The sequence below is a fragment of the Drosophila mauritiana genome, chromosome 2R, assembly GCF_004382145.1.
Source record: "Drosophila mauritiana strain mau12 chromosome 2R, ASM438214v1, whole genome shotgun sequence".
NCBI classification, from domain to species: Eukaryota; Metazoa; Arthropoda; class Insecta; order Diptera; family Drosophilidae; genus Drosophila; species Drosophila mauritiana.
Window position 1 is genome coordinate 22,518,047 of NC_046668.1, and position 27,975 is coordinate 22,546,021.

At 49.6% G+C, this 27,975-nt stretch overlaps 5 protein-coding genes across 9 annotated transcripts; 3 read left to right on the plus strand and 2 right to left on the minus strand.

The window, feature by feature from the left end:
* The first annotated feature begins 759 nt into the window (after positions 1-759).
* Positions 760-12,478, plus strand: LOC117137090. 2 transcript variants are annotated; one of them, XM_033298372.1, is made up of 8 exons: positions 760-1,032; positions 2,024-2,492; positions 10,036-10,121; positions 10,193-10,442; positions 10,513-11,191; positions 11,259-11,392; positions 11,451-11,591; positions 11,650-12,478. In XM_033298372.1, the coding sequence occupies exons 2-8, from the start codon at positions 2,200-2,202 to the stop codon at positions 11,813-11,815; spliced, it is 1,749 nt and encodes a 582-aa protein (XP_033154263.1). In that variant the 5' UTR covers positions 760-1,032; positions 2,024-2,199; the 3' UTR covers positions 11,816-12,478. The 2 variants fall into 2 exon arrangements, with proteins under 2 accessions (XP_033154263.1, XP_033154262.1); XM_033298371.1 differs by having other exon boundaries at positions 2,082-2,492.
* LOC117137089 lies at positions 6,458-8,708 on the minus strand. The gene is made up of 2 exons (XM_033298370.1): positions 7,794-8,708; positions 6,458-7,701 (listed from the first exon to the last, which is right to left on the minus strand). Exons 1-2 carry the CDS (start codon positions 8,706-8,708, stop codon positions 6,472-6,474), a joined length of 2,145 nt encoding a protein of 714 aa, XP_033154261.1. The 3' UTR covers positions 6,458-6,471.
* Positions 12,479-12,720: 242 nt separating the features above from the next.
* On the plus strand, positions 12,721-14,914 carry LOC117136441 (gastrin/cholecystokinin type B receptor). The gene is made up of 3 exons (XM_033297358.1): positions 12,721-13,134; positions 13,190-13,537; positions 13,688-14,914. The coding sequence occupies exons 1-3, from the start codon at positions 12,781-12,783 to the stop codon at positions 14,549-14,551; spliced, it is 1,566 nt and encodes a 521-aa protein (XP_033153249.1). The 5' UTR covers positions 12,721-12,780; the 3' UTR covers positions 14,552-14,914.
* A 508-nt stretch (positions 14,915-15,422) lies between these two features.
* Positions 15,423-22,594, plus strand: LOC117136206 (sphingomyelin phosphodiesterase). Of its 3 annotated transcripts, none has more exons than XM_033296961.1 (7): positions 15,423-15,872; positions 19,300-19,482; positions 19,538-20,855; positions 20,912-21,120; positions 21,179-21,473; positions 21,536-21,721; positions 21,962-22,046. In XM_033296961.1, exons 2-7 carry the CDS (start codon positions 19,368-19,370, stop codon positions 22,044-22,046), a joined length of 2,208 nt encoding a protein of 735 aa, XP_033152852.1. In that variant the 5' UTR covers positions 15,423-15,872; positions 19,300-19,367. The 3 variants fall into 3 exon arrangements, with proteins under 3 accessions (XP_033152852.1, XP_033152851.1, XP_033152850.1); XM_033296960.1 differs by lacking the exons at positions 15,423-15,872; positions 21,962-22,046 and adding exons at positions 18,751-19,223; positions 22,158-22,594; XM_033296959.1 differs by lacking the exon at positions 15,423-15,872 and adding an exon at positions 19,205-19,223 and having other exon boundaries at positions 21,962-22,137.
* Positions 22,595-24,878: 2,284 nt separating this feature from the next.
* LOC117136718 lies at positions 24,879-26,440 on the minus strand. 2 transcript variants are annotated; one of them, XM_033297743.1, is made up of 3 exons: positions 26,356-26,440; positions 25,701-26,294; positions 24,879-25,646 (listed from the first exon to the last, which is right to left on the minus strand). In XM_033297743.1, exons 1-3 carry the CDS (start codon positions 26,356-26,358, stop codon positions 25,068-25,070), a joined length of 1,176 nt encoding a protein of 391 aa, XP_033153634.1. In that variant the 5' UTR covers positions 26,359-26,440; the 3' UTR covers positions 24,879-25,067. The 2 variants fall into 2 exon arrangements, with proteins under 2 accessions (XP_033153634.1, XP_033153633.1); XM_033297742.1 differs by having other exon boundaries at positions 24,879-26,294.
* Between the last annotated feature and the right edge of the window lie 1,535 nt (positions 26,441-27,975).

Here is a 27,975-nt window from a genome sequence, read left to right on the forward strand (position 1 = left end):
GAGACGCGGCCGAGTGGCGCTCAGGCTTTCCACCGAAAGTCACGTGCGGCACATAAAAATCAACGCACATCAGGCTGCTCCGCCGATTCTGGGCTCTTGTTCTTGTTCTGGTTTTCATTGAAAACGAAATCCGAAAATCAAAATGTTGGCGCGACACAAAGCAACACAAGCCATCAATGGGGCAGGCCCAAAGCGAGGGCATTAATTAGGGGAGAGCCAAAGTGTATGTATTGTTTTTCTTATGCTTATTCTTATTCGTATTCGTATTCTTTTTCCCATACCCGTTAATCGCTGGGTAGAAGGGGTATGCCCCGTTTGGGGTGGAGTTCGTAACATGGGGTGAAGTTTTGAAAAAACAATAAACTGGAAGAGCAAACTAATAGGAATCCTTAAGTATGCAGCATAGTTCCTACTGGAATCAAAGTTAATCAACATTTATGGCGCACACCTTACTGTGAGACCAGCGCTTGTAAGTAGGCAGCATCTTTGGCGGCAAGACTGCGTAACGGGTATCCAGAAGTCGGTGCCCCAGTGCACCGTTCCGTCTTGCCGTTTTTCGGCCTTTGCGAGCTAGTGTGTGTGCGTGGGGGCGACTTCGGGCCGTCTTCGGGACTTCGTTGGGGCCTTCTTCGTTCCTTGGGAGCTGCCGCTGCCTCTGCCGCTGCCTCGGTCGGCGCTGGCGCTGGCGTCGCAGTCGCTTCCTGCTCTCGACGCTCGGGCTTTTTGGCTTTCTTTGCGCACGACTCTCGGGCATTTTGCGTTTGCACGTCAAGGCAGGCGGACGACGAGGACGAGCGGCGAGATACTGCGGAAACAAGTGGCAGCAAGTGGCAAGAGCTGAACTTCCGCACCCGGGAAACGGTCGTGTGTGCTCCGAGTGGACGTACGGAAATACGGAAAATTCGCAAAATTCGGACGCGTATTCGCCGAGTCGGGGAAGCGCCGGCAAGTGCCCGCTGAAGAATCCCAACTATGCGTGCGACCACAAATCAAAATACGAATTTATGAAAAGTGCTCGCTCGCCAGGCAAAAGTAAGAGTGCTCGTGCGTGGGCCATCGGCTAATTGCTCGTGACTCGGCAGCCACAGGTGGTGCTCCTGCCCCGCCACGCCCCCAGCCGCGCCGCCCACCGGCCAATTGTTGCGGCACACGCAGATTCGCAGAAGCGTAATTAAAGTGGGACCCGGGCGAAAGGTCAGCGGCAGCCGCAATTAGCAAATCTAACAGTTCCGAGAATCGACTCGCTGCAGCCGCATTAATTGGGGCCCGAATCTCCAAAAAGAGCAGAACCGACGCACAGCGAAACTCCCCCGCCCCCCCCAAAAAAAAGTCGCAAGGAAATTCATTTTTATTCTCTGGCCGAAGGAGAAAAGTGGGTGGCTGTTGGGGGATTCTTGGGGGCTTTTGGGGGACAGCAGGCGACGTGTGTCAAAGGTTTGACAGGCCTTAATTGAGCGGAGGACAGAGAATCAGGAGAATCAGGAGACGAGTCAGGGTGGTTGGGGTAGACTCCGGACGAGGCCCTCGCATCTCGGGATTTTCGGATTTACGGACTTACGGATTAGAAGCGAAACGCAATTTATTCCTCTTCGGGGGAGACAGGGAATTAAAAGTCGGGCAGAAACACAATATTTTTTATCTCAGCGCATTTGCGATGCTTTCATTCAAAGGAAAATTGCGATGGAAAAGCAAACTACAGACATGAAACTTTTTAACGTAATTAGGAGTGGTGGAGATGTTGGGAGTATTATTCCTATAGTTCTGCAAAACAAGTGTATTAACGGTAGCACTAAACTTACGCAAACTTACTAAGAAAGTGGAGTGTTTCATTTTTAAACGGGGACTTGAAATAAATTATCAAGCAGAAAAAGCTTAATTTTGTGAAAAGTTTCCGATTCAATTTAATCTTATTAAGTAGACTATTCTGTACATTTTGGCCGCCAATCAAAAGTTGCCTCTAGTTCAATTAATAAACATGCGCCAACAAGAAATTAATCCAATTTGCCGACCATTGAAAACATAGTTATAGAGTGCGCCAATCAAAAAGCAATTCATTTAACGAAATTTGCAAATCAATTTAGCCGCAGAACACGCACTCAAAGGTTGTTCCACCTAGTCAAAACCCAAACCCAAACTACAGTAAAAGAACCAAACAAGTGAAAAATAAATATACAAAGTGAACTAAAGCGAAGGAGCACCATGTCGCCAGGAGTGGAGCTGCTGCTGTTGCTCTTGCTCAGCACGTCGCTGCACGCGGAGATTTCCCACTTGCCTATGGCCAGCAACCGCATCATCCTGGACTCCACGGAGCTGCTCCAGAACCCGCTGATCCCGGACGCCGGTGTGCAAGCGGCCAGGGCGACGCCACTTCCGCCGCAGAAGTGTCCTTCGCTGCAGCGGTACCGCAAGATGCTGAAGGACTTCGACGACCTGGAGGACCTCTACGTGGACGTGCCCGTGCACATAGCTCTGGCGGAGCGGCAGAGGAAGCGGTGAGTGCGGTATTTGGCTTGTGCTTTCTGGCTTTCTGGGCTTCCGATGATGGGTAGCAATACGGCTAAGTGCGCTGGCGACGCCGCCTGCCACACAAATCAAATTACGGCCAAACAAATGCGAAAGATGGCCAGAGGAGCCAAGCTCAGGGGCGCCTCTCCAAGACGAAGGAAGGCCAGCAAAGGCGGGAGCAGGAGCAAAAAATAATTTATAACCACGACGTGTGGCTGGCCAAACAAAAAACATCCACAGCCAGATTTTTTACGCTCCTCCCAAAGTGTGTGTGCATGTGTGTGTTCTCCTCTTATTTGTCTAGTGTGCGAGTTTTGTTGTCCTCCCAGCTGCCGCCACAAATCGCACTGTGGGGTCAGGCTGGGATTCTAGTGAAACCTCTTGATTAAGTGTGCCCCTTTAATCAATGATCGGATTCTATCTTCTATGACTCGATCTTAAGTATATAATTTAATCCGGATTCTGATAAAAGTTCTCTTAGTTCGTTAAATTGCTTCCTTAATTTATAAATTCCATTATCCGGGTTTTCTGTGGCACTCCAGGTATGGATTTTCGCCAGCCACTTTAAAGTTTCTGCCAGCACACCAAAGTTCCGCACACTTCTCTCTGCCCCACTGTTCCCACTGCGTTGCACGTGGCGTATGAGTAACGTTCTTATTTTTACGATTTTCATTGGTTTCCGATGGGCCGCAGCTTGGGCCTGGGTCAAAAGAGGCCCGTCACGTTTTCGCTTAGGCTCTGGCTGGACTCCGGGATTTCAGTTTCCATCTTCTCCAGTGAACGTGCACCCAGTGCGCTTGGCTTTTTCCCGTTTTTGCGAAGCGGGGAAACTGGAAGCCCTCGGCTCGTATAACACTCGATCATTTGCCACAGAATGCCAGCAAACATTCAAATTAATGTCGTGGCTTGTCGTCAACTTCTTTTCGGTTCGTTTCTGGAGTTTTTTCTCCGCATTTCCCCCCTCTCGCATGGAGTGTGTACTGGGCATCGGTGTCGCGCGACCCGGCGAGAGTGCTCCAATTGCCCAAGTGCAGCTCGAGTGACCAGCCAGCGGGAATCTGGAGATTCGAGATCGGAGATGCGGGACTCGAGATCCGAGATGCGAGATCCGAGAGCCCAGATCCATCGCTAGAACCAGAGTACGTGACGTTCGGCTCGAGTTGCCCGGTTTGCTGAGCGTGTGAAAGGAGCGAGTTGGCACTGTTGCTAAAGAGTCGAAGCTTTGGCAAGAATCGCGTTTATGGCGCGTGCAACCATTAAGCGTTTTGCTAGAATCAGCAGGCCATGCCCATACCCATACCCATTTCCATACCCATACCCGTTCCCATTCCCACTTCCATTCCCAATTCCCATTCTCAGTGGCCCCGTGCGTATCCTTCCACGCCATGCCGCCAATCAAGGGGAGGACGCATTATACTTTTGCGCAAACAAATCATAAATATTAATTTTACGACTTAATTCGACGGCGCAATATGCGCTCCCGTTCGCATTGCGTTCTCAATTCCCATTCTCAGTACCCAGTTCCCAGTTCCCGATTCGCATTCGCAAGTCGATCATTCAGGACGCGGATGCCACTGGCGGCCACCTGTGGCATTCGCTAGTTGGGGCAGCCAGTCAGTGGCCTGAAATCAAAACAAACCCCAAAACTGCCGGAAAGGTGATTGTGTGGTTACCTGCGGGGGAATCGCCCCGACAGGCGGATACCTCTTAGCACTATGTGTCCTAAAATATGATTAAGATTTTATGTGGGCCAGTATTGCATACCTATTTAGTTCCACATGGTTAATAATGCTGGTTATCTTTTGGCTTTTTATTTAATTGAGAAAGAACTCTCACCTTTACAATTTTCCATGTATTTCCCCATTATTCATAATGAAATGCTTTTAATTCACTGGCCAAACTTTTCACTCCGTTACGAACCCGATCCGCTAACTTATACCCCCCTTCCGGCTGATTTGTGCAGGGAATGGAGGCAGAATGTTGTTAATATGTTGATGCTGTTGTTTGATTGTTGTTGGCGTTGCATTTTTATGTGCGCCGCAGGCTCGGGCGTGTAAACAACTTTTATTGCCGGCCGGCACTCGGCAAACCCGCCCGCATCTACAGTTTTATGGCGTGAAACTATTTATTTGTAAGCGCATCAAAGGAGCCACAGCCCCAGCAACAAATTGCCATAAAATGCGAAGCATAATTTAGTTTTGGACTTTTTGTTTTCGGGCCGCAACTCAAAACTACGCAGACCTTGCCGGCCAGCAAAAGCAAAACAAACTGAGTTTCGCACAATGACCAATGCCCCATCATCATCATCATCAAACCCAGCAGCCACATCCACATCCACATCACTTCACTTCACATCGTCGTCATCGTTCTGCGCCGCCAGAAAAGATCTCCGGCGAGTGTAGTGGGTATAGTATTTTTAGCACTTGTCAGAGTACGAAAATACTCGGCCAGACGCAGTCCGTCTGAGGTTGGGTCTGCGGAATGGGAATGGGAATCCGAGTAGAAATCGGAATCGGAATGGGAATCAGCATCAGCATCAGCATCAACATCAGAATCAGAATCCGCAGCGAGACAACCAAGTCCAAGCCAAAGCGAACCGAACAGACAGAGGGGCGTCGCTCCTAGTCGGACGACTCATCGCCATAGTTCAATAGTCTAAAATTTCCCCAAAACTAGAGGAAAATGCAGGGCAGTCGGGGGAAGAGGAAGGGGAAGGGAAAGCCATTTTCGAATTACGGACACTAAGTGCTCACTGTGCCCATTTCGGTGTGAGTAATTGAGTGCGTCTTTGTTTCGCATTGTTTGCGGCGTGAATCACTCACAGAATCAGTATCAGAGTCGGAATAATAGAGATATCAAATAATTGTTATGTTCTTGGCCGACAACAGGATCACGAGTGAAACGGGAGACAAATGGGCTAGTGGGTGAACTCCACTTACACTTGGCTTTCCCGTGCCGTCGGATGATTACTCATCCGCCACTCAATGTCGGCCACAAGATCCATTAATGAAACAGATGATGAATTGTCTCAACAAGTTGCCATGGGAATTTTCCAAGGCGCCATCTGATTTATGACTCCAAACATCTAGTATCTGGCGGATTTCTTTTGAATTCTGAAATCTATATGAATTATAGATTTTGTAGATCCCATTCAACTGGTCATTCGTTGGTGGTTTAAAAGTGCGTTCCTTCTTGCATTTTATTCATTACCTTCCATGCTGTCATTCGAATGGTTTACGCTCCATCAACCTATTTTACTACCTATTCAATGGGAATGGACAAGAATCAACGAATTTATCTCCCGTAACTCACATAATTCGGCAAAAGTTGTCCCTGCTCCGTGGCGCTACTTTCAATTCCATTTGGGATATTTTCCAACTGAAACTTGTGCCATCTGATATCCGAGCGATATTTGTTTGGCTGCCCTGCAGTAACTTCCTTTGCAATCAGCGAATGCGCCACTTATAGGGATATCTGCTTAACTCGTTCTTTATCTCTGTTTACGCCCAGAGTTTTCCGGCAGCAGAGCAGCTGGGAAAGCTGAGGCTGATTGTCAATTTGCGGAAAGCGGGGGGAGGTCGTCCACTGCGCACTGCCCCGCCCGCCTCCACTTCCATTCCCGATCCCAAGCCCAATCCCAGAGGCACGGGCACAGACTCCCCGCCGTTGTTGTTTGCAAAAATAGAATTTTGTCTCTGATTTTAAGTATTTCGCGTGAAAAGTAACAGAAGCGACCCGAACGGCACGGACCAGACCAACCACACTATACTATGCTACACTATGCCATACTATATAGACTATAGACCAGACAAGCGCCCCAGACATCGCAGGAGGATGGAGGATGGCGGATGGGGGACGGGGGACGGGCTTGGGGATTGCCAGTCGGAGTCAGTGTCTCTCAATTGCAAATTTATGTGAATTGAGTCAATTTTATCGCAGCCAGCTAGGGAGTTAGTTTGGGTTAGTTTACTTTTGACTTGTTTGTCCCTGGAAAACTTTGCGTCGTTTGACTGGCGTAAATCGAACGACTGGAGCCACTTGAACTTGGCGCTGCCAGCGGTTGTCCTTTGCTGCCTTCCTCCTCCTCCTCCGCCTCCTGGCCCTCCTCCTGTCCTGCTGTTCGCTCGTGCTGTCCAGCTGGGTTCGCCAGCTGTGGATCATTAGCTCGCCGAGGAACGTGAGGGCGGCGCAGCAGCTGCCCACCACCAGGATGAAGAAGGGTCCCTTCAGGTGCTCGGTGGTCAGGACGATGGCCGTGTCCGGGAACTGGGGACGCATCTTGTTGATCCGGTTGAGGTACGTGTTGTTGTACCTGAAGTCCGCGTCGATCTTCTGGAAGATGCCCACGTCGCGCATGAGGCGGATGATGCTGTTCATCTCGAAGAGGAAGGGGAATCCCGCCTTCATGATCATCTGCAGCGGACTGCTAAAGACGTTGTAGGGAAAGGCGTATATGACATCCGCCAGGGGACTCTGCATCGTGTACATCCGGTTGCTCAGGATGCACCGCTGGCCCCACTTTACCGACTCCAGGTTCATCGATTGCGGAATGAACTCCGGCGAGATGTTGTATCCGTTGAAGATCCACATGTCGTCGTCGTTCTCGAACCAGTCGCGACTCTCCTCGTGGCCACCGAAGGGAATACCCGCGGCCACCACCTCCGTCAGCTCGTCCAGCTGGTGAAGGTAGCCGGGATCCTGGAAGGTGGCTATCATCTTGGACGTGTACGTAGCCACCACGTTCAGGCCGTACAGGGTCAGGGCCATGAAGAACAGCCTCGTCGTCTCGCAAATGGGTCGCTCTTGGACGGCTATCGATATGGATACGGCCAGGGCATTAATGGCAGTCAGACTCAACTGTTGGTAGTACTTCGGCTCCGGAAGAATCTTGACCAGGGCGAACCAGAAGAGCCAGCAGATTATTAGGATCAGGATAAATCCAATCCAGGTGTAGGCTTCGAAGATGCCCACCATCGCCTGCCAGGCGGGTCTTCTGTCGGCCATTTTTATGTACCAGGTGTGCGCATCCTGCAGATAGGTATCGGATCCCCAGAAGTGGTCCGCCACCTCGTTGTCCGGATAATAGCCGCCGAAGACAAAGTCGCACTCGTTGTTCTGGACTTTCCCCAGTAAGCCAGTCCAGTTAGCTGGGCCATTCATTTCACCACGCGACTCCAGGCTGCAGGTTTGGTTTACCTTACCAGTGGAATATAGGGTAATTGTTAGCTTAGCACAATAAGCTGGACAAGCAAATAGGATCTTTAAGTATGTAAATGTCCAATACTCACATCGAATTTCAGTCGATTTTTCATGAACCCCAGGATCCTCATCTCCAGTCCCAGGATACAGTCGGCCTCCACAAAGGGAGCAGAGATGGAGGAGCAGGCAAAAAAGGTGCAGTTCCTGGGACTGAAGCCTGATACGTAGTCCTGCATGGAGGCCTTTACGACAGCATTATTGGGGTAAAGTTGGCCATCGTGGCACTGGCCCACGCTCTGGACATTCAGAATTCTGCAGTTTACATTGCTGTAGTAATCATTGACCAGCAGATTGTAGTTCATGGAGGAGTTGGCATAGAGAAGAGCAACTCGGTGCACGTAAAACATTTCCATGAGGTCCTTGAAAATACTGGAGGCTACGCGAAGAGGATAATTCCGACAAGAAGCATTATGAAAGAGCACCAGAAAACGCGCTCCTGGATTCCAGGATCGCATTTTGGCTATTTTTTTCGCCATTAGCTCTTTTAATCGATTCACCGAGTCCACCACTATCACATAATTGTCCGCTAGGATCAGCTCTCCCTGGTCTTTCGTCCTATACGTGATGTTGTAATCACTGGCCACGCGCATCTGGAAGAGTTCCTCCCTGTCCGGCGGACCTGGATTCGTTACTGCTTCGTTGATCAGCTTGCTGAATCCCTCCTGGATCTGATCCGCCGGACTGGACAGATTGAAGGCGTGCGTCAGCATCAAGTTATAGGCTCTGGTGAAGCGCTCCGTCGGCTTGCGAAAGAAGAAGATTTGGGCGAAGCTATCGAGGCAGCTCACTCCGGCCTGCCACACATCGGGTCCCAAGTCTTTTTCGGGCAGCATGAAGATCACCGTGTTGGCCGTCTCATTCGAGGGATTCACTATGCCCTGGCACAGGTTGAAAGTCTGTCCCAGAAAGAAGATGATGATGACACCCGGATTATTACACCACATTATTGCTTCTGTCACGTCGGACAATTGCGAATTAACTGCGGCTGGTGTGAGTTTCAGTGGGAAGGCGATGTGACTGATGTCCTACATTTGATTGCACGGGTATATCGGTTAGGGGTCTGGAGAAGTATTAAAGCCACTCGGTGCCTCTGACTGATCCATCGCAAATCGCTGTAATATGATAATCCGTCCATTAAACAACCACTGCTGACTTGTAAAAGTGCATTAAGTCATTCGGAAGCGCATTCAACTTTCGCCTTTGGCCGATGTTTTCCTTGTATAATTGACTGCTGTCAGCGTGCCGACAACGAGGATGCCCCCAGCAACAACAACAGAAACAGGAACAACAGCAGAAAACAACAAACAATCGCCATTGCAACATGCAAGGCTTAAATTAAAGCAAATATTTGCTCAGTCGCAGCGGCGCCGCCGCCAACAATGGTCGAAATGCATTAAAACACTCCATCAATCCGAACCTTTTGGCAGGGCGGCCAAAAATACGACGGACTGCATGGTATAATGGCTATATGGCTATGTGGCTATGTGGCGCACCAACTTCTGTTCGCTCGTCCGGATTGCGGGGGATGATGACGAGGAGGATGGCCCATGGCGTTGGCCGGAAGTAGCCGGTCATAAAAATAAAACTCGAGATGGCCGGCCATCGCGCCAAGTCAATGAGTCATTTGCTGCAATAGAATGGCCATCCTGTCCTGCCCCTTTGGCAACTGCATCCTTGCCAGCTCGAAGCTCCCTGTGTCCCTGTGTCCATGTGGGTGTATCGGCGAGCTCATTTGTCTTAGCAGTTTGTCATTAGAAAAATTGCTCGTAAATTTCGCATTTAATTACAATACAAGAGCCAGCAAGTTTAGCAAAGGGCCAGCGCCCAGGGGACTTGAACTCAATCTTTGCTTGCAACAAAGTTGCAGCGGCATCGGCGAAGATGGATAAACAAAGTTGGCGAAAGGACAAGGGCAGCCGAAGAGGGTATACCCTTTCGGATGACCAATAATCAAACCAACTTGCAAGCCAAAATTGACTAAAAGTATGCAGTGAGAGATACAAAAAGCATTCTTTTTGACACCATTGTAATTTGATTAGTTATTGTTAAGTTAGAAGGCAGCAGTCCATACATACGCCTCATCTAACCAAGCTGATCCTCCAGTCAGGGTATGGCCAAAAGCCGCTGACTCATTTGGTTCAGTTCGGCTCAGACAGACGGCAAACAAATTGCGTGTGATAATTTAGTGTCATCATTTTTGACAAAGGGCGTTAACAGCTCACTTACTCCGCCCCTTGAAGAGCCGCCTTCATCTCGTTCTCCGTCTTCCAGATTTGTGCTGAACCTGAACGACTCGACGCCGCTGACGATTCGCTTCTCGGCGCCCGTGGGCCGCAAGATGTACTACAATCAGACAGGTAAGTCCGCCCCTTTGTGGAGCCGCGTACCACCAACCCGTCGCTAACCCTCCACCACACCGCCTCTGCAGGAAACCCCCTACGGCCCGCAGCAGTGGCACCAGGGCCAGGTGTGGCTGTGGGCAGTCTGGTGCTGCCCTGCGCCCTACGCGGCCAGTACGACCTCTTCGTCCTCGCCCGCCACTCGGGAGCCCTCAAGGTGGACGCCCTGGCGGAGCATCCGCAGCACGACTGGCCCCTCCTCAACGCCACGCACCGGATCGCCATTCGCACCCAGAACCGCGTGCGGAAGCGCGAGATGATCGTCAAGTGGGAGAGGAGGTGAGATCTAGATGCTTTTATTGCAAGGATCTAAGTATAACTTACTTATCATTATTCAAAATCGTTTCAGCAAGTTTGATTTCCATGTCATGCACTATTGCCTGGTGATTCAGAGACTCTCCATGGACACGCCGCGGATGAGCTTCACCAACTTCTGCCAGGCGGTGTCCGCCTACACGGACCAGCGACCCATGACTCCCAGTTGCGCCGCAGGCGGTCCCTTGGAAGGGATTTGGGGTGCTCCACCCCAGCGGGAAAGGAGACTTAATCCCCGGCAGAATGTGCACATCGTGTGCACGGGGAAGAGGCGCCAGCAGCTGCTGCGCCGCCTTCTCCCGAGGAGCAGTTACCATCTGGACCTGTTCGGAATCCACCAGGGTAGGCAGAACCTCACCCTGCGACTGGCCAGCAGCCAGGTAAACTTCAACCGCACCCAACCCCTGGCCCTGAAGCAGCAGGCTCTGATGCAACTCAAGATCGGAGGACAGCACGGGAAGCAGGTGTACAGCTTCAAGGTGCCGCAGACGACTCGCCAGCTGGGGGAGCCGTTCATGAGGCACCTTTTGATCCCTTGCTCGGGCAGCGAAATCCGGGTGAAGCTGCTGCGCCAACGCAGCGAGGTGGGAAAAACGGAGGCCTTCTACAGTCCCACGTACATTCGACAGAAGGGAGTCCTACCAGGGGAGCGCTATCTCATGCGGTTTGAGCCCAGCAACGACGACGAGGCGTTGCGAGCCCAGAAGGTCATGGTAGGGAGACCATCAGTCCGCGGACTATGTAGCCCGGCCCAAAGTAATGTTTACTCCTATTTCCCAGGTGGCCCTGAGCAGCGAGGCTCTGTTCCGGGATTTGCCCGAGCTGCCGCAGAACACGACAGTCTTCAATGTGCGGACGCGGTGCAGTAGAGCCACCATTGCCTGGAATGGCTCACCGGATGAACGGGAGCTGAGGTAAAGCGCCAATGTGGAGTTCTGTGTGTGCCTTCTTTTAAACTAAATGTACTTGCAGCTACTGCATCATTGTGTTCAACCTGCCGCAGCGCAATCGCAGCGTGGTGGACTTCACCAACTACTGCATGGACTTTGTGCCCAAGCGGGTGATGCAGTACAGGAACTTCGAGTGGATGACCTGCAGGGAGAGGCAGCAGAGGTGGGTCCTGGCACAGTCTATATGTAACAATATGATAACATGATGCACTCCCCCACAGTCCCGACAACATCGAGACGGAGACCATACTGAACCTGATGCCGGGCTCCAGCTACCTGGTCTACGTGACCGCCAACCTGAGCATGGGCAAGCCGCTGCCCTACCAGGCGCTGACCCTCCACATGGCCAGCCAGTGCCTGGACGGATCGCACGAGTCCTTCTACTAAGCGCTACCAGTGGTGGTCGTAATCCCCAATCCAAACCCATACCCAAGCCCCAAAGCTTCGCTGCAATTTCGAATACAAACACTGAACTATCCGTCGTTGTAAAGCTACCTTATCCACTACGATTACTACACTATCCTACAAAAACTACGCTGGTTAAAAGACTATAGCTCCATATACTATATATATATATATACAATATCGAGGCATGTGTTGTGTGGGCGAGTGAGTGTGTGCGTGTGACTTCTGATTGAGTTGCCATTTGATTCCAAGTATTTTCGAGCGCTTAGTTTTGTAATTTGTAGCTAGCCGTTAATGTTTGTATAAACTGTTTCATTGGTTTCCCACTCCGCTTTATTCGATAAGCTCGTTTTCTAGATTTTAGCCTTAGCACTCCTAGTTTAATGATTAAAGTTAGTTTCGCTGTTAAGTTTACACCGTAGTCGAGGCGTCTTGAGTAGTTCTTTTGTACATTAAGCTTACACTTAGCTCTACATTAGATATACCATGTCGAACCTACGAGCCTACGAACATACGAACATATATGTGCGTTGAAAGCGTTGTATTTTTTGAAGCCGAACTTATGCAACCGAAAGGAGACAATAAACAAATGTGCTATAAAGGACGAAAGTGTCGCAAATAAATGTGAACCACTGCTAAAGAAGACCGACTTGCGCAAGGTGTTTTACTCGGCGGCGGCGGCAAGAAGCGTTTGGGGCACGAACGGCGGATGAGTGATTGCCACTCGTATCTTCATCATGACGATGGCGTGTGCAACGAGCTGCGCATAATAATGACAGCGGATGGCAATCTGAACGATAAGCGGCACCCGATAATGAAACATTAAACTAACCCGTCGGTAGTCGCTGGCCATAAATCTGTCGGCAGTCTGCTCGCAGAAGCTTTTAGGTGCGGACCCCTTGCGCGGCATACTTTCGGGCTTCCGTTCCGTTCCGTTCCGTTCGCCAATGGCCCTGCTCCACTACACCTTCGACCAGCTCGAGTTGTACCTAGAATGGGCGTTCGCCCAGCACGGAGAGGCCACGCCGAGTCCCTCGATCCAGCCGTATCCGGGCGTGTTCGTGGGCGATCTCAGCCAGCTGAACCGCTTCAAGCGGCACGCCTTCTCCGCCGTCGTGGGCACGCTCTTCGTCCTCGCCTTCTCCGGCAACCTGAGCACCCTCTACGTGAACAGCCGCCGGAAGCTGCGGCCCTTCTTCCGGGCCTGCCTCATCTCCCTGGCCTGCAGTGACCTCGTCTCCAGCGTCTTCTGCACCGTGTCCTACATGGCCCAGTTCCAGGCGCAGTATCTGCAGCTCTGGGTGAGTCGGCAGGGATTGAGCAGACTCAACACAAGCTAATAACAAGTCTCCTTAGACAATTGGTGGCTTCATGTGCAAGTTTGTGCCCTTCATCACCACCACGTCGGTGTTGTCGGGCAGCCTGACCCTGGTGGCCATCGCCTTGGACCGCTACTTGGCCGTGATGCGACCCGTGCTGGGGTTCTGGAGTCCCGACAAACGCTTCAGCACTCTGTGCATGCTGCTCATCTGGGCCTGCTCGATAGGATCCTCTGGCCCGCTGCTGGGCATCTACGACTACCGGAAGATCTATCTCTTGGATGTGGAGGACTCCGGCGAGGAGAGTGAGGAGGTGGCGACCGCTGTGCCCGAGGAGCTGGTGGTCACCGAGCTGGAAGTGGTCCACATGTGCCTGGCCGGGGACGTAAGTCAACGACTGGATTATCGCTTAATACAGTTGACAGCGATTAAGGGGATTTCGACGGGGGATGTCAAGTTGTTGAATCAATGTTCCGATTATCTTATCAGCCGCGTCGAAAACAATTTATGCAATTCTATAAATATTCCGTTTCAGCACGACGTCGGACTCTACTACGTCATACTGTTCACCCTGATCTTCCTGCCGTGCATAGTGTCCTTCCTATGGCTGAATGCCGTGATTGCGAGGCAGCTCTGGCTGCGGAGGCACTACCACCAGGAGCAGCAGGTGCAGCAGCAGGAGCCCAAGGAGGGTCAGTTCAAGACCATGGCGAATGGCGGGGACCTCCTGATGCCCTCCACCTTGGTCAGTGCCGTGGGAGTGGCCGTGCCCTTTGCGCTGGACAACACTGCCTTGCCGCCCAAGAGTCCCGTCAAGGCTCCTGGGAAGAAGACCACTGCTGCTGCTCTGGCCAGGGAGGCCAGGCACCGCAGGATGGTGGCGGTGGTGCTGCTGATGATGGCGGTTTTCATATGCCTTCGACTGCCCGCCTGGGTCTTCCTGATCATGCGGCTCTATGGATCCTACTCGGAGCCCATCGACTGGCTCCTGTACTTCAGCTTCGGCATACTGAACCTGTTCAGTTGCGCCCTGAACCCCATCTTCTACACCTTCCTCACCCAGACCATTAGGACCGTGACGCTGGTCAAGCACAAAATTCAGGGATTCCTTGGCTGCCCGCTTGGTAATGTGCCGGATGGCATGCCCACGGATCAGATGGACAAAAGGAGGTGCTGCTGCGGCCTGAGGCCACCCACCTTCACATGGAGGTGCCATCCCCGCCGCGATAGGGCAGCAGCCACGGTAATCAGGGATGTGGACCAGCCAGATCCGCCCTCCGACCAGGTGCAACCGGATCCGAGTAGCCTGCGGCGGTTCCTCAGCTACAAGCAGGAGGTTTTCACCATTTACAAGCAGTGCGGTGACTCGTCGAGTGCGTCAATCGAGTCCTCCGCCTGATAGGCGGTGGTCATAAATCACCCGGGTGCATTTGTCGGATACGGGGGCCAACGGTTAGCAGAACCCCAGAACTTGATTGATGGATGGATCCAGCCCCCATTCAGTCGGTACAGGCGCAAAAACGGTTTGTCACGGTGGGTATATCACCCACGAATACATTAGTACGCATATAAGATATAAGCTCACATATTATGTACCTCATCAAATGTGTAAATATGAGGAATAAACGAATGGGTGTTGGCAGCTAACTAACCATTAACACTTGGTACAATCAAGATCGGCAAGGTCTCAGTCATTATTGTGACGAAAACCTAAGACCTAAGTACCACTTTAAACTATATATATAGGAGAACCTAAGCTAATTGTGAGATTAAAATGCAATAACGCCTAAAGGTGCGAATATACCTATTCTTAAATATTGTTACTCTAGAAATACTAGTTAACTGACATATGTGATTAGTTTTGGTTCAGACAGACTATCTTTGTTATTTCTAAGAACGTAGTAATTAGTTAATGGAATTAATTAGTCACCGAAACTATAATTTGACTAATTTGAGTCATGCCCAAAAAGAGAATTGGCCTGACTAAGATGCTCATTATAGAGCCAGCAGATCGTGGACGAGACAATGAGCCCGCAATGCAATAGAACTAGATTGTATCATATACTAGATACTTCCGTTTGGAACAATGGTTAACAGATCTCGCGAGAGATAGAGCTGAAAGCAGTTATTTGTCAAATGTTGGGCACGCCAGTTAAATTTAGCTATGCGGCGAAAGCTCTCTCCCATACTCTCTTCCCATGAACTTTTGTAAGCCGCAGAGCCCGAAGCTCGACTCAAAGCTGAATTCTGCGTTTTCTGGCATTCAGTGTCGGCGGTTCGCGGCGAGCGGTTGGATTCGGAATCTTTGGTCGGTGAGACGCGAAATCTTCTGTGCGGCGGGTGAAATCTTCGGCAGAAGAAGCAACAAAGCGACAAGTGTGGAGTGTGGAGTGCATACCGTACCGAAAAGAGATAATAATTCGGACTGTAGAGTCGCGAGCCAAACAAATGAATCGCAAATAAATGAGGGCAATCACCGGAGCAGAGCTGCGAGTTATGGCACAATATTGCCTATAAATAGTGTAACTGAAGGAAAGAAAAAGTGGCAGCCGTCGAAGAAAACACAAGAAACGAAAAGGGAAAGAGCCGAGCCACAAATAAAGCTGAAGAAAACAGAAATCGAAAGAACAAAGGCGGGTTCGTTGTGGGTCAAGAACGAAAGTTCGGCCCAAAAGTGCCCGTTCCGTATCGATTGTGCATTTTCGAGCGGTTTTGAAGAGGTAAATATGCGAAGTCTGCGGCTTGATCAGTGTTTTGGTTAGGATTCGATTCGATTCGATTCGAAACCAGTTGCTCTACACTGCTACACATTTCGTCAGAAGCGACGCGTCAGGAAAAACACGTTTGCGCATTTCACTTTGGGTTTCTTAACTTGTCACGCATGCGCAGACCGTCTTGCGAAATCCCAGCCTTGTTTCACTTTTCCCTGCCCATTCTAAGGATCACCAGTCCATTCGTTGCTCAGACCTGTATAGTGGGATCCGTCCAAATGGGAACTTCTGGTTACGCGGCTTGGCGCTTTCGTTTGGCATTCTGTTCTCCGTTTCTATTTGCGTGCAGTTTGCTGTAAGCCAGCCAGCTATTCGAGGTACGATGTTGGCTATGTGGCTGCATGTTTAATTAGCCCCCGCTAACCAAAGTGTTCGGGCCTCAAAAGCAAATAAATGGGCCAGTATTTGGTCATGACGAGGCTGGCCAGTGGCCACCATCCCGTCCACTCGAATGGCAATCAAGTCACACGCACTCCCCGAAGCTTGACCATGAATACTAAGTCGCTGGAGAGGAGATCGAAATGTCTTTGATATCAGATCGGAATAGCTCACTTTTCTAGCACCTACGTGCCTTAAATAGCAATTAATTTCTGTACAGTCATCGGTGACTCGGGCTAAATGGCCCAATTCTGGGCCACATTCTCCCGATCGAAGCTTTCTTTTGTGAAATCAATTAAAGACTATCAATCACTCTTGGGAAATTACCCACGAATTTCCGAGGGAAAGAAAAGAAACTCACTTTCGTTTTCATCTGGCTAGTCGCTCCCACCACCCGTGTCTTTCCTAATTATTATAAAACCAGAAATGTCCATTAAAACATTACATGCAGCGTGACCGCGACTGCAGCATTATACAATAGACTCTAACAGCAAAGCCAACAAGATGGGACGCAGTGCGTCAGGCCCTGGGAGATTCCGATTTAGATTGAGATGGTAAATGGTAAATGGTAAATGGGCAGCCATGGGCGTGGGACCCACTCCATTTAGCACATGCCCGAGTGTTTTGGACACAACAAAGGCGGACGAGCGAGGAAATTATTTTATCAAAAATAATTTCTAAAGAAAGTGAAAGTTTGTCGGGCGGGCTCACATTTTTTCCCGTTGCGGGCCCTTTTCTCGGCGCAATCGAGCCCGAATGAATCGGGCTAGCCCTCCAATACTGTGAATGAGAAAGCTGGACAACAGAACGCTCGGCTGCAGATGGTGCGTGCGTGTGCCAAAAATCCAAATCCATTCTTCCGACCACGTGCTGCAGGTGTAGCATACATAGATGTGCTCGATGGAACCGGTTGGCCAAAGAGTCTGGCTTTCGGCTCTCGACCGCGCTCGTCTTTTGATAGTTTTGTAATGCCTTTTTGATGGCTGTAACTTGACCTGCATTCAGCTGGAAATTAGTGTTGTCCTCGGTTAACCTTGTCCGCGAAACGAGTTTCCCGCCATCTGCCGCCATCAAATGTGTTAATAATGCATCGCATCTTTACTCCGGCCAGGCCCGTACCGGCGCCCTAGAGAAGCACTTTCGATTTTCGCTCGAGCCACCGCGGCAAATAAAAAGTGCTTGCACCCTCGGCTATTACAGTACGCCGACGATTTCTCTCCGCGTCCAGAGGCCAATGTACCTTCGTGCGACACTTGTCCATCGTCTGGCTGTCTGCCTATCCGCCATGTCTGGCTGGCTGGCTCCAGCTCCATCTCCATCTCCAGCTCGAGCTCACGGATCACGGATAATGTGTGAGGAGGCATGGTCGGCCAATTTGGCGTGGCCATGCCAATTGGACGGCATTGAGCGGGGCGCATAATGTGGGCCTGGCCCCCCACAAAACACGGAGCACCCAGAAAGCCGCCACCACAAACAAATAAATTGGCTTCGGTTGCTTTGTTTACTCGCACTTGATTGTTACTTTGAATGCCGTGTCATGTGATACAAAGCTGTTTGGATGGGTGGACCATCAACTGGATGTCTCGAGATGACCCTGGGTCAAAGACGCCTTTTAAATTCATTAAATGTCGCATACATTTGTAGTTACAAAAGTCTGCCTTTCCAAGGAACTTTAATCGTAGGAAAGGTGGCACAATATTCATAAGAAATCGTGGACAAGTGTTTAGTGTATCGCTTGCAAGTTTATTCCGACCAATTGAATTCAATATCCAAACACTTAATCAAAACCATTTAGTTGTTTAATTCCTGTTTACCCCCCACATATTTATTTTGCGTGTTCAACGCGTTATTTAGTTCACACTGATAAAGCCATTTCCTCTAAAAACAACTGCAGCTTGATAGCGCAGTGCCAACAAAAAATAAAAAATCTGAGCAAATAGTGTACCAACTACATCTGGTCAACAGATGCTGATAAGGCGGCTTGATAAGGCCATCTCGGAAATCAGTGAGTGAGCTTGTAGCACCCGATATAAGCTTATATTGTAAATACAGCGCACATGAGTCGCCGGCAACTGTGGACTACAAATGTATCTGTCAATCCAAATAAAGCGCCGCCACAAATACATCCGATGTGGATGCATCGGGAGGTGACATTCCCCGATCTGCCGACTTTGCCGATGATGTTGCTCCTGTTTGTGGCTGTTGTGGATGCTTCTGCTGCTGCTACTGTGTTGTGGGCGTCCAAACATGTCTGCCATTACAGCTAACGAGATTTTAAGTGCTGTCAAATGCTGATGAAAGCGACTAACACCAGCACACAAATTGAAATTTAGATTCGGAATCCCCAGTGACGAGCCATCGGAGGGGTCAAGTGAGGAGGGGCTGGGTGGGAGGGTCGGTTGGGAGTGGGCATTAGGATTTGTGGCCAAGCAACGTAATGCGACAAAAGCCAAGGGGCAATTTACGGTCTGCATGGAGCAGATACCTTTATGGCTGAATAAATGAGCAGGATTTGCAAACAGGTTTGGTTCATTCATTCTGGCTCAGTCATGGCAGCAGATGTAATAACTCGGTAAAACAGGATTTGACTTTTGGCCTGCACAGGTGGAGGGATTTCCCTAGGAAAAGCATAGAATACGCCTAACACATTGCCCCTTGTCTTCTGAAAAAGTCTGAAAACTCTGCAAATATTTCCATTGAGCTGCCAAGTGGGTAACCACTCAAGAGAGAGCTATTAAAGAGTTATAGCTGCCGGTTTACTTATGAGCCTGTCCCCTGCATTACATAAATGTTTATGATAGAGCCCATAAATCAGGCAGCGAAGAAACTGCATGCTGACGACCAAAACAAACCGAAAACGTTGATGAGCCACTGAACACACTCCTACCTTCGAAGGCGGCGTAATGAAACCCGTTCCACAAAGTAATGACTCTCCAATTTGCTGTCGCTTAATACGAGTATTGTTGTTTTCTTTTTCCGGGTAAACCCTGTTATGTAGGTCAAGCCGCATACTCCAGTCCACACCTGGTTGAACCTGGCGTAGCGAAGTCCACAAGTCCGCACATTATGACACAGCAACAGCCGCCGTGGCCGAGTCCCGGTTCCAGCTCCAGTTCCAATCCCAGGGGAAAATGCTGGCTCATTCTCGTACTTATGGCCGTGCTCCCAATGGTGCCAGATGGTGAGTAGATGATGGGGTTAGCATCAAGTCAGCGCCTAACTAAGACTACCTCCAGTTGGAGCCCTGCCCTTCCTGTTCACGCACATCAAGCCGCAGATCAACTGGACGCAGCCGGAGATGGAGAGCTGGGTGATTGAGGAGCAGCCGCGCAGCATCGAGCCCCACCTGGAGCCAGTGCTCCATCCGAATCGCACGCACCGCGCTCTGTCCTCGGACAGCACGGATGCCGAGTTCCTGCAGAGATTGGTCAGCATGCGGCACAACCAGACGGCCAGTTCCAGGATGCTGTGGTACGACGTGGCCGGCGGAGACGGGCTGGTGTACCCACCGTTCGTGGACAAGGCCCTCAAGCTGCTCAACCTCAAGCAGGTGGCCTTCGAGATCGAGAACAGCGTGATGTCCAAGGTGACCTGCACCGCCTGCAGAGCGGGAGCCGGGATGCTGCAGCATCAGATCCAGTCGGGCAAGACGGATGCTGAGCTCATTCGCATGATCACGGACTACTGCACCAATCTGAACATCCAGAGTGCCCGGGTCTGCCAGGGCGTAGCCCAACTCTTCGGCAGCGAGCTGATATACGTGCTGAAGAGGGTCAACCTGAGTCCTGATGAACTCTGCAGCTTTGTGATTGGCGATGGTTGTGCGGACGTGTACAATCCCTATCACGAGTGGGAGGTCATATTCCCACCAGTGCCCAAGCCACCTCGCCTGGCAGATCTGCCCATTCCCATGGAGGCGGCGCCCTTCTTCAAGGTCCTGCACATTTCCGATACCCACTACGATCCCCACTACGCGGAGGGCTCCAATGCGGACTGCAACGAGCCGCTTTGCTGCCGACTGAGCAGCGGTCGTCCTGCCACGCCCAATGCAGCTGCCGGAAAGTGGGGCGACTACCGCAAGTGCGACACCCCGAAGAGGACGGTAGACCACATGCTGTCCCACATAGCGGAGACCCACAAGGACATCGACTACATTCTGTGGACGGGCGATCTGCCACCGCACGACGTTTGGAACCAGACTAAGGAGGAGAACCTGGCCATCATTAAGGACACTGTGAAACAGATGGTCGAAATGTTCCCGGGAGTCCCCATCTTCCCTGCTCTGGGCAACCACGAAAGCGCTCCGGTGAACAGCTTCCCACCGCCGTATGTTAACCAGGTGGACATATCCATCAGTTGGCTGTACGACGAGCTGGACATCCAGTGGCGCCGGTGGCTGCCCCAGAGTGTGACCCACACGGTGCGGCGCGGTGCCTTCTACTCGGTGCTGGTTCGACCTGGATTCAGGATCATCTCGCTGAACATGAACTACTGCAACAACAAGAACTGGTGGTTACTGCTCAACTCCACAGATCCCGCGACCGAGCTGCAATGGTAAGGAGAGCTGATAAGATCTAGATAAGATCATTTAAAATGCTCTACTTTTCCAGGTTCATTTACGAGCTTCAAAGTGCGGAGTTCTCCAACGAAAAGGTGCACGTCATAGGTCACATTCCACCAGGACACTCGGACTGCCTGAAGGTCTGGTCTCGCAACTTCTACAAGATCATATCGCGCTATGAGAGCACAGTGACTGCTCAGTTTTATGGACACACGCACTACGATGAGTTTGAGATGTTCTACGATCCGCACGATCTGAGTAAGACCATATCCTTCGGGCAAATATCACAGGAGCCTAATGTACTCCCTCTTTTCAGACCATCCCAACGGGATTGCGTACATAGGCCCCTCCGTATCGCCCTATTACGATCTGAATCCCGGCTATCGGATCTACTACGTGGATGGCGACCATGATGCCACGACGCGCCTGGTCATCGACCACGAGTCCTGGATAATGAACCTCAAGGAGGCCAACCTGTATGGCTACCCCATTTGGTACAAGCTCTACACAGCCCGAGCGGCATACAATATGAAAGCCCTGCGTCCCAGTGATTGGAACAACCTGCTCAACGAGCTGACCAATAATCAGGAGCTATTCGAGCTGTACTACAAGTAGGTGTTTGTGCTCAGATGGATCTATGTGGATTCTATACAGTTATGGGTTTTCCTTCAAGGTACTACTGGAAGAACTCCCCGGCGCGACCCACCTGCGATGCGGAGTGCAAGAAGAGGCTCATATGCGACTGCCGGAGTGGGCGTTCCCACGATCGAAAGCACTTCTGTGCCGAGGTCGAGTCGAAGATCGACGAGGAGTCTTCTAAGTCCTGGAAGTCCTGGTTCTACAAGGGATTGACCAATTCGTAAGCACTGTTTATGTCAAGTTCGTGTTTGTATGGTGTAGGTGGCTCACACAAACTAATTTAAATCGAGTTGTAATTGTAATCAATCACTTAGTTTAAGTCATTAGATATTTATAGCTATTTAATCGTCATTTCGCATTCACAAAACAAACTATTACTGCATAATAACAACCCCATTTTATTTTTCGCACTGGTGTGGTCCATGCAACAACTAAAAACCTAAAACATATGACCGAACAGCGCCGAGGATCGGACTGAAGAGCCGGCCACCACCACCGATGGCTATGGGCCTTTCGATGTGGTGATTGTTAACGTTGGTGGTTGATTTACTAAGGAATAAGGACCCTGTACATATCACTGGTGGCCAGATTCTGTAGTGCCCATTACAATAAATGACCTAAACATTTACCCCCAAACTCTTTCTTCTGCCCAAAAGCTATAGCCTTCTGTCCTCCATCACATACCTGCCCAAATACCTGCTCGGGTATCGCTGATTCCGATCTGAGATGATCGTTTGAGGTCATCCAACTGCAAGTCAATGCAATCGCAACGAAGGAAAACTCCTACCCCCTAAGTTTACTATGTGATAACTAGTGCTTAAAACCATTTGTCTTAGTGTATGTTAACGCAATGATGTCCCAAAACTGCCTGCTTTGAAACCCTACAATCGCCCTTCGGAATCTGAGTCAGTGAAGAATAGTCATTTATCTGTAATCGAGTCGATGCTGTTGCCCACTCCGCAGCATTTGTGGGTGTGGTATGTTGCGCGCTTCTACGCAATGGATATTGTCGAGCAAATTACCTTTTAGACACCTAATTGTAAAGCTAACCTAGGTCTTAACTTAAATAAAGTGCAATTATTTTTATAAAACATAAGATGTTTCTTCTTTTTGTCGTTTGTTTCAACCTTCTCCATTAGGCTATAAATTCGAATTTAAATTCAAATTTACCAGTGCTGGAAAACACATCCCTGCGCTGTTTTACAGCACAGTTCTTAACAGTGGCTTAACAGAGGACTGTAGTGTTACGTTATGTTGTACTTATCGATATCATGCAGTGATTATCTGTAATCGACATAATGTATCGAAGTTGAGCGGGAAAATTCAAAAACGAATCATTTGATAACGTATTGAAATTCCCAATGCTATGCGAATGGATGATTTTGTAATCTTGCTAAGGATCTTATAAAGCAAGTGATTAAAACGAAAATATTATATTAATAAGACATAATTTTTTGATAGGCAAATTGGTGATTAAAAATCAGTCCCTTGACTAAGTTTCGTATAAGTTAGAGAATTAACTATTTTAGTCTCTGGAAATGTAATAATACTAATAAGGGCACATCAAACTCACATTGTTTGAGTTGCCAACTGAAAGCTTATCGGGTAGTGCAGATTTTGCTGGAATACTCATTGCTACCTGTTCGCAATGCACTTCCCCCTTGAAATATCGAGTCCCTGCCCTGCAGGATAAAACCACGCTAGTCCTTTGAGCAAACTCGGCTACCAATAGCGACGAAGGGGAATTGGCGGGAGCGGCATATCCTAGTCGTTGTCAATACGCCCCGTTGGCCGTTGCCTTGAGCTTGTTGAGCGGCCGTGCGTGTTTTCCTTCATTGGTGATAAGACACGCAGCGCGATGTGTGTGTGCGGGGTAGGGGGGTTATCCCTGCTGCCAGTCATTATCCCTTTGTCACACACACACCCGCACGTTTTCCCACACTCGCCCACCCCCTCCTACAGACAAACACAAGCACACACACACACACACCGACGAACACAAGCGGTGGGCAGCATCGAGCAAAACAATTCCGTTTACATTTCCCACATCTCCGGCGAAGCATTCAGCTCCACCCCTCCCCCTCCCTCACACCATCACCTACCCATCCGTGCCACTACACCCACAAGTGGCGTGTGCCGCCTTCCTTTTTTCCTGATTTGCGCCGTGTTTTTGTTGCTTTGCATACTTTTGGGCGCCCCGCTGCTGGGAACCGCACATGTGTGTGTGCCGCAAACAAACAAACAAAGAGACAAACAAACAGGGACCCAAAACAGCCAAAAGTACAACAATGCTGTGCCTGCAAATTTTTAGAAAAATATACAAACATGCGGGGGCGGGGGGCGAGGCGTGGCATTATCTCATGTGGCAGGCACATTCGCAGGATCCCGATGCCGCGCTTAAATGCCGCTTAACATATTTGATTTTTCTTCTTTTGCCAATTTTTCCAGCCGTATTTTTTCGCGTGGCCTTGTTTGTTTTGGTTATGCGCTTGTTGTTGCTGTCAAAAGCTGGCAAATAAATTTGCATTTCGACAAAGCGCGAGAATTCACACATGTTAACCCATTAATGCCCGATCTCAGCCACTTAAATGCCGAGACTTAAAATGTCTGAAATCTGCTTTCGGGCATTATGTGATGTGCTGCTAACTTTTAAGGCATTTTTGGCTCTTGCCACAGTTTTCGATCAACTCTCAGTGGGTTAATTGAACAAAGAGCGGGCCTCTTTAGAATTGGCGCCTTCATTTGAATGCCAAAACACGTTTTTAAATAAATCAGCGCATTAATTATTCTCGCTTGCATAAATCGCTTCGCTGTCGATGCTGTCTGCCTCCAGGAAATTGGCCACCCTCCCTCCCCATCCATCCAATTTTCCGATTTGGCGACCCCCTGCTTCTGCCAACACCTCCGCACATTTTTATTAGCTACGCATAATTGCTGCGGCAATAAAGTTGTTTTTCCCTTTAGCCCCGCTGGCCGACAAAAGGGACGAGAGTCGAAGGACATGGTCATGGACGTGGATGTGGATGCGGGATGGACGTGGATGTGGGGCAGCCTGGAGGCAGTGCGCGTGACCCGACAACATAACGACATTTAAGTGGCCACCGCAGCAGGAGCAGCAACATCAGTGGCATCGGTATCAGTATCGGTGGCACCGAGCGGAGTCCTTCTGCTCCAGGCTGTGGGCGTGTGGGCGTGGTCTCGGCCATGTTTGGCAACATGTTACAAAAAATTGATGCCATTGCTGTTTTTCCCAGCTATTGTTGCTGCAGCTGCACACAGTATTTATTGTTACAAGCTGGGGAGAAATGCTGGGAGTGAGTGAAATGGTATAAAATATTTGCCTAACATGGCAGAATTCACTATTTTTTGTATCAGTTGTGTGGAGGCAATATTGGTTTTGGGGAATAGAAATGCACAGGTACTTACATACTAATTTTTCTCAAATATCAAGTAGATCGGCGGATAACCATGTGTCCCGTTTCAAAAAATTGTTCAAAATGTTTAATAAAAAAAATGTTTGGTAATTCTAGTGTAAGTTTTCCTATGGCTGAAGTTATACCCAGCAACTAATTCTTCGGATCCTTCGTGTCCTTCGCCTCCAAGTCCCCGATAACCTCGAGTACATCATCCAAGGATGGAGGTTCCTGCAGAAGACCCAGGTCGCCCGGCACCTCGAAGCCCCTCAAACGCATGCAAATAGTCTCGACGGCCTGCCAGTCTTCCACAGTTTCCGGAGAAGCAGTTGGGTCTGGGAGTTCGCACAAGGCCTTCTCGCAGACGTGGTTCAAGTCAAAGTTCCTGCCGTTGCCTTCTTCCCAGTTAATGCAAGTGGAGCCCCACAATGGATCATTTTTGGATATATCGTCGGTGCAGATGCTTAGCGGAAATTTGTCGTCGTTGCCCATCAAGACATACAAGTCCTGAGTCGGAGAATTCTTTTCCAGCGGCTGGGAGGTGCCCGGTGGAGTCAGTAGCTCGGGCATCAGGCTTTCGACCTCCAGCCCTTTTCCTAGGTCCGCCGTGAAGAGGAAGTCCGAGTAGTTGGTCGGCGGAGCTGTCCATCCGGATGGCAGATTATTCGCAATCTGGTATGGATTACTTTTACTGGTCGACGGCTGGCAATCTGGCGACTCAGAAGTGTCCCACTGGGAGAAGACATCATTCAGGGTCTGATGGTAAACAAAATCCTCCGAACCCACCCTGCACCGATTTGTACTACTCATCAGCCTCCTTTGCTTAGTCTTGCTATTTAGACTGCCTAGATGGGCCACCTTTCCTGACCTTTGATCTTCTGCACGCGTTTTCGGTTCCTTTCCTGTGACCGTGTGTGTCGTTTTCCCAATGCCTCCTGTGTTTGAATCGGGATAATTGTTGTCGTCGCTTGAAAAGTTAATAGAACTTGTCGAATGCACTGTACAGAACAGCTGAGGGCTACTACGATTCTTCCGAGAGAAATCGCCGTTCTGGCAAGATCGCCAGCCGGGTCCCAACTCATCCATCTTGGGCATCGAGGAAGTTGCAGGCAGGTGGTCACTCCCTTCCTCGCAATTCTGCATGTTTTCCTTCCTTTCCTTCAAAACTCGGTCCATGGGTTTTCCACATTGATCCGGATGCTCCTTTCCCGCCTGAGAAGTGGGAAACAGGGTCTCCACAGTCATCTGAGGTCCGGATGATGCTCGCCCGCGTGCGACTTCTGCTGCGACGCTCTGGCCGGGCATCATGGGGTTTATTTCGACGAACTCTCTCCTGGGCAGGGACACCGAGCGCTGGTTGCGGTTCCAGACGCGCTTTGACTGCGAAGTACAAGGAAATGTTTTAGATTGAAGTTCATTGACGACGTATGCCGACTTTTACCATTGCGTTTTATCGAAACCAATTCTGTGAACTGAAAAGTTCGAGAACAAGAAAAAACGTGTGAAGTACGAGTGGAAGAACGCGGGCTAAGATGGCGGCAATCGCGAGGCAGAGTTGCCATGGTTCCGTAGGATTTTAAGCTGATTCTATAAAAGCCACACTGTTAAGGCCACACTGCTTTTGGCAAAAAAATGAAACACTAACAACGATGTACATTCTCATTTCGCATTTCAAAATAGTTGCAAGGTACTGCCAACTGTTCCAATTGTCGATTACATCCAGTGCTGCAAAGTGTGCAAGTTTAGGTACTAGAAATTCAAATTGAAACGCTAGTTTCATAATTCATTGAGTATAATACGGCTATCATCCCATGTTCTAATCCCAACTGATTATATCCCACAGTCCGATGATTCGACCCACTGCCACAGATTGGAGGCAACGCCTCAACATGTGGCCATTTAACCCAAAGGCGCAATTCCTATAGCCATAAATTGAGGTGTTCAGGAACCCTCCGCCAATCGGCAGTTGTCATCCGGCTTTAGCCCACCAGATCCCGATTCCGATCCGATGTCACTTTCAGTGACTGTCAATGGCGTTGGCGCCATTGTTTCGGCCAGCGTGTAAAGCGCGGAGGGAAATTGTTATTTAATTACTCAAGCAAAAGCATGACAAGTGGAAATGTCGCCTGGGCGAGGTCCTGGTTCCAGGCTCCGGCATCCGGCATCCAGAGTCAGGCCCAGCAGGCCTGTCAGCTTGTCAGGAGCAGGCGCCCTGGAAAGCCGAAGCCGCCGTCGCATTGGTCACTCCGCCGCTCTTTACTGCTGCTGCTGCTCGCTTTTGTTTAAATTTAAATTCTATAAATAAATCTGCACGAGGGCGGCGGTGCGGGGCCACATCGCCATAGGCACGAGCAAGTGGGTTTGCGACTGCAGTTGGCATCGCTGTTGGCCACTAAACAAAAGCAGGCACATGCCGTGCCCATTCGTAAACCATTTTGCAAGCCCGAAAATCGCAGGACCTTATTTGTGGTGGCTGCGGAGGGTCTGGAGTCCTGGGAGCCCGGATTCTGCTCTTCTGTACGAGTCAGCTGAGTTGCTGTGGGCAAAAGCGATTGTCTCTAATTTTATTGGGTTTTCTCAGAAAAGAGATACATATAAATACACAAATGGCTGCACAAAGCAGTCATTTCTTCAGTTTGGTGGAGTAACCTGAGATAAAAATAGCTTTTAAAGAACTTTATGAATATTTTGATCGAATATATTTGGAATTCTTCGATAGCTACAAACACAATGAAAACATCCTTGGAATCGTTTTTAAAATTTGAATTGATGAATGGTTTAGAATCGCATTAAGGATCTATGGTTTTGAGCTTTAGCTGTACGAAACAGTCATTCCTGGGGCATAAGGTACTATTCGAGTTAGTTATAAGATTGGCACTCTGATTTTACCCGCAAAAAGGAGTATTTTGTCAAAAACAATGGATTAAATCGTCCAAATCCTGAGTTTGGCTCGTAATCACATCCCCAATCGATTGGCATTCAAATTTGACAAATTTAATTTTTTTCAATTTTTCGCCAATTTTAATGATGTTACCCCTTATAAAAAATTCAAAAAATGTCA

What these genes read in the sequence shown, in the direction of transcription:
- LOC117137090 (XM_033298372.1), top strand. Translation starts at nt 2,200, where the DNA reads ATGTCGCCAGGAGTGGAGCTGCTGCTGTTGCTCTTGCTCAGCACGTCG. An exon ending in ATCGTCAAGTGGGAGAGGAG is followed by an intron (nt 10,443 to 10,512) that starts GTGAGATCTAGA and finishes AAATCGTTTCAG; the next exon opens with CAAGTTTGATTTCCATGTCA. An exon ending in CCGGATGAACGGGAGCTGAG is followed by an intron (nt 11,393 to 11,450) that starts GTAAAGCGCCAA and finishes ATGTACTTGCAG; the next exon opens with CTACTGCATCATTGTGTTCA.
- LOC117137089 (XM_033298370.1), bottom strand. Translation starts at nt 8,708, where the DNA reads ATGTGGTGTAATAATCCGGGTGTCATCATCATCTTCTTTCTGGGACAG. An exon ending in AAAATCGACTGAAATTCGAT is followed by an intron (nt 7,702 to 7,793) that starts GTGAGTATTGGA and finishes TCCACTGGTAAG; the next exon opens with GTAAACCAAACCTGCAGCCT.
- LOC117136441 (XM_033297358.1), top strand. Translation starts at nt 12,781, where the DNA reads ATGGCCCTGCTCCACTACACCTTCGACCAGCTCGAGTTGTACCTAGAA. An exon ending in CGCAGTATCTGCAGCTCTGG is followed by an intron (nt 13,135 to 13,189) that starts GTGAGTCGGCAG and finishes AAGTCTCCTTAG; the next exon opens with ACAATTGGTGGCTTCATGTG. An exon ending in ACATGTGCCTGGCCGGGGAC is followed by an intron (nt 13,538 to 13,687) that starts GTAAGTCAACGA and finishes ATTCCGTTTCAG; the next exon opens with CACGACGTCGGACTCTACTA.
- LOC117136206 (XM_033296959.1), top strand. An exon ending in CCCGCGACCGAGCTGCAATG is followed by an intron (nt 20,856 to 20,911) that starts GTAAGGAGAGCT and finishes CTACTTTTCCAG; the next exon opens with GTTCATTTACGAGCTTCAAA. An exon ending in TACAAGGGATTGACCAATTC is followed by an intron (nt 21,722 to 21,961) that starts GTAAGCACTGTT and finishes ATGACCGAACAG; the next exon opens with CGCCGAGGATCGGACTGAAG.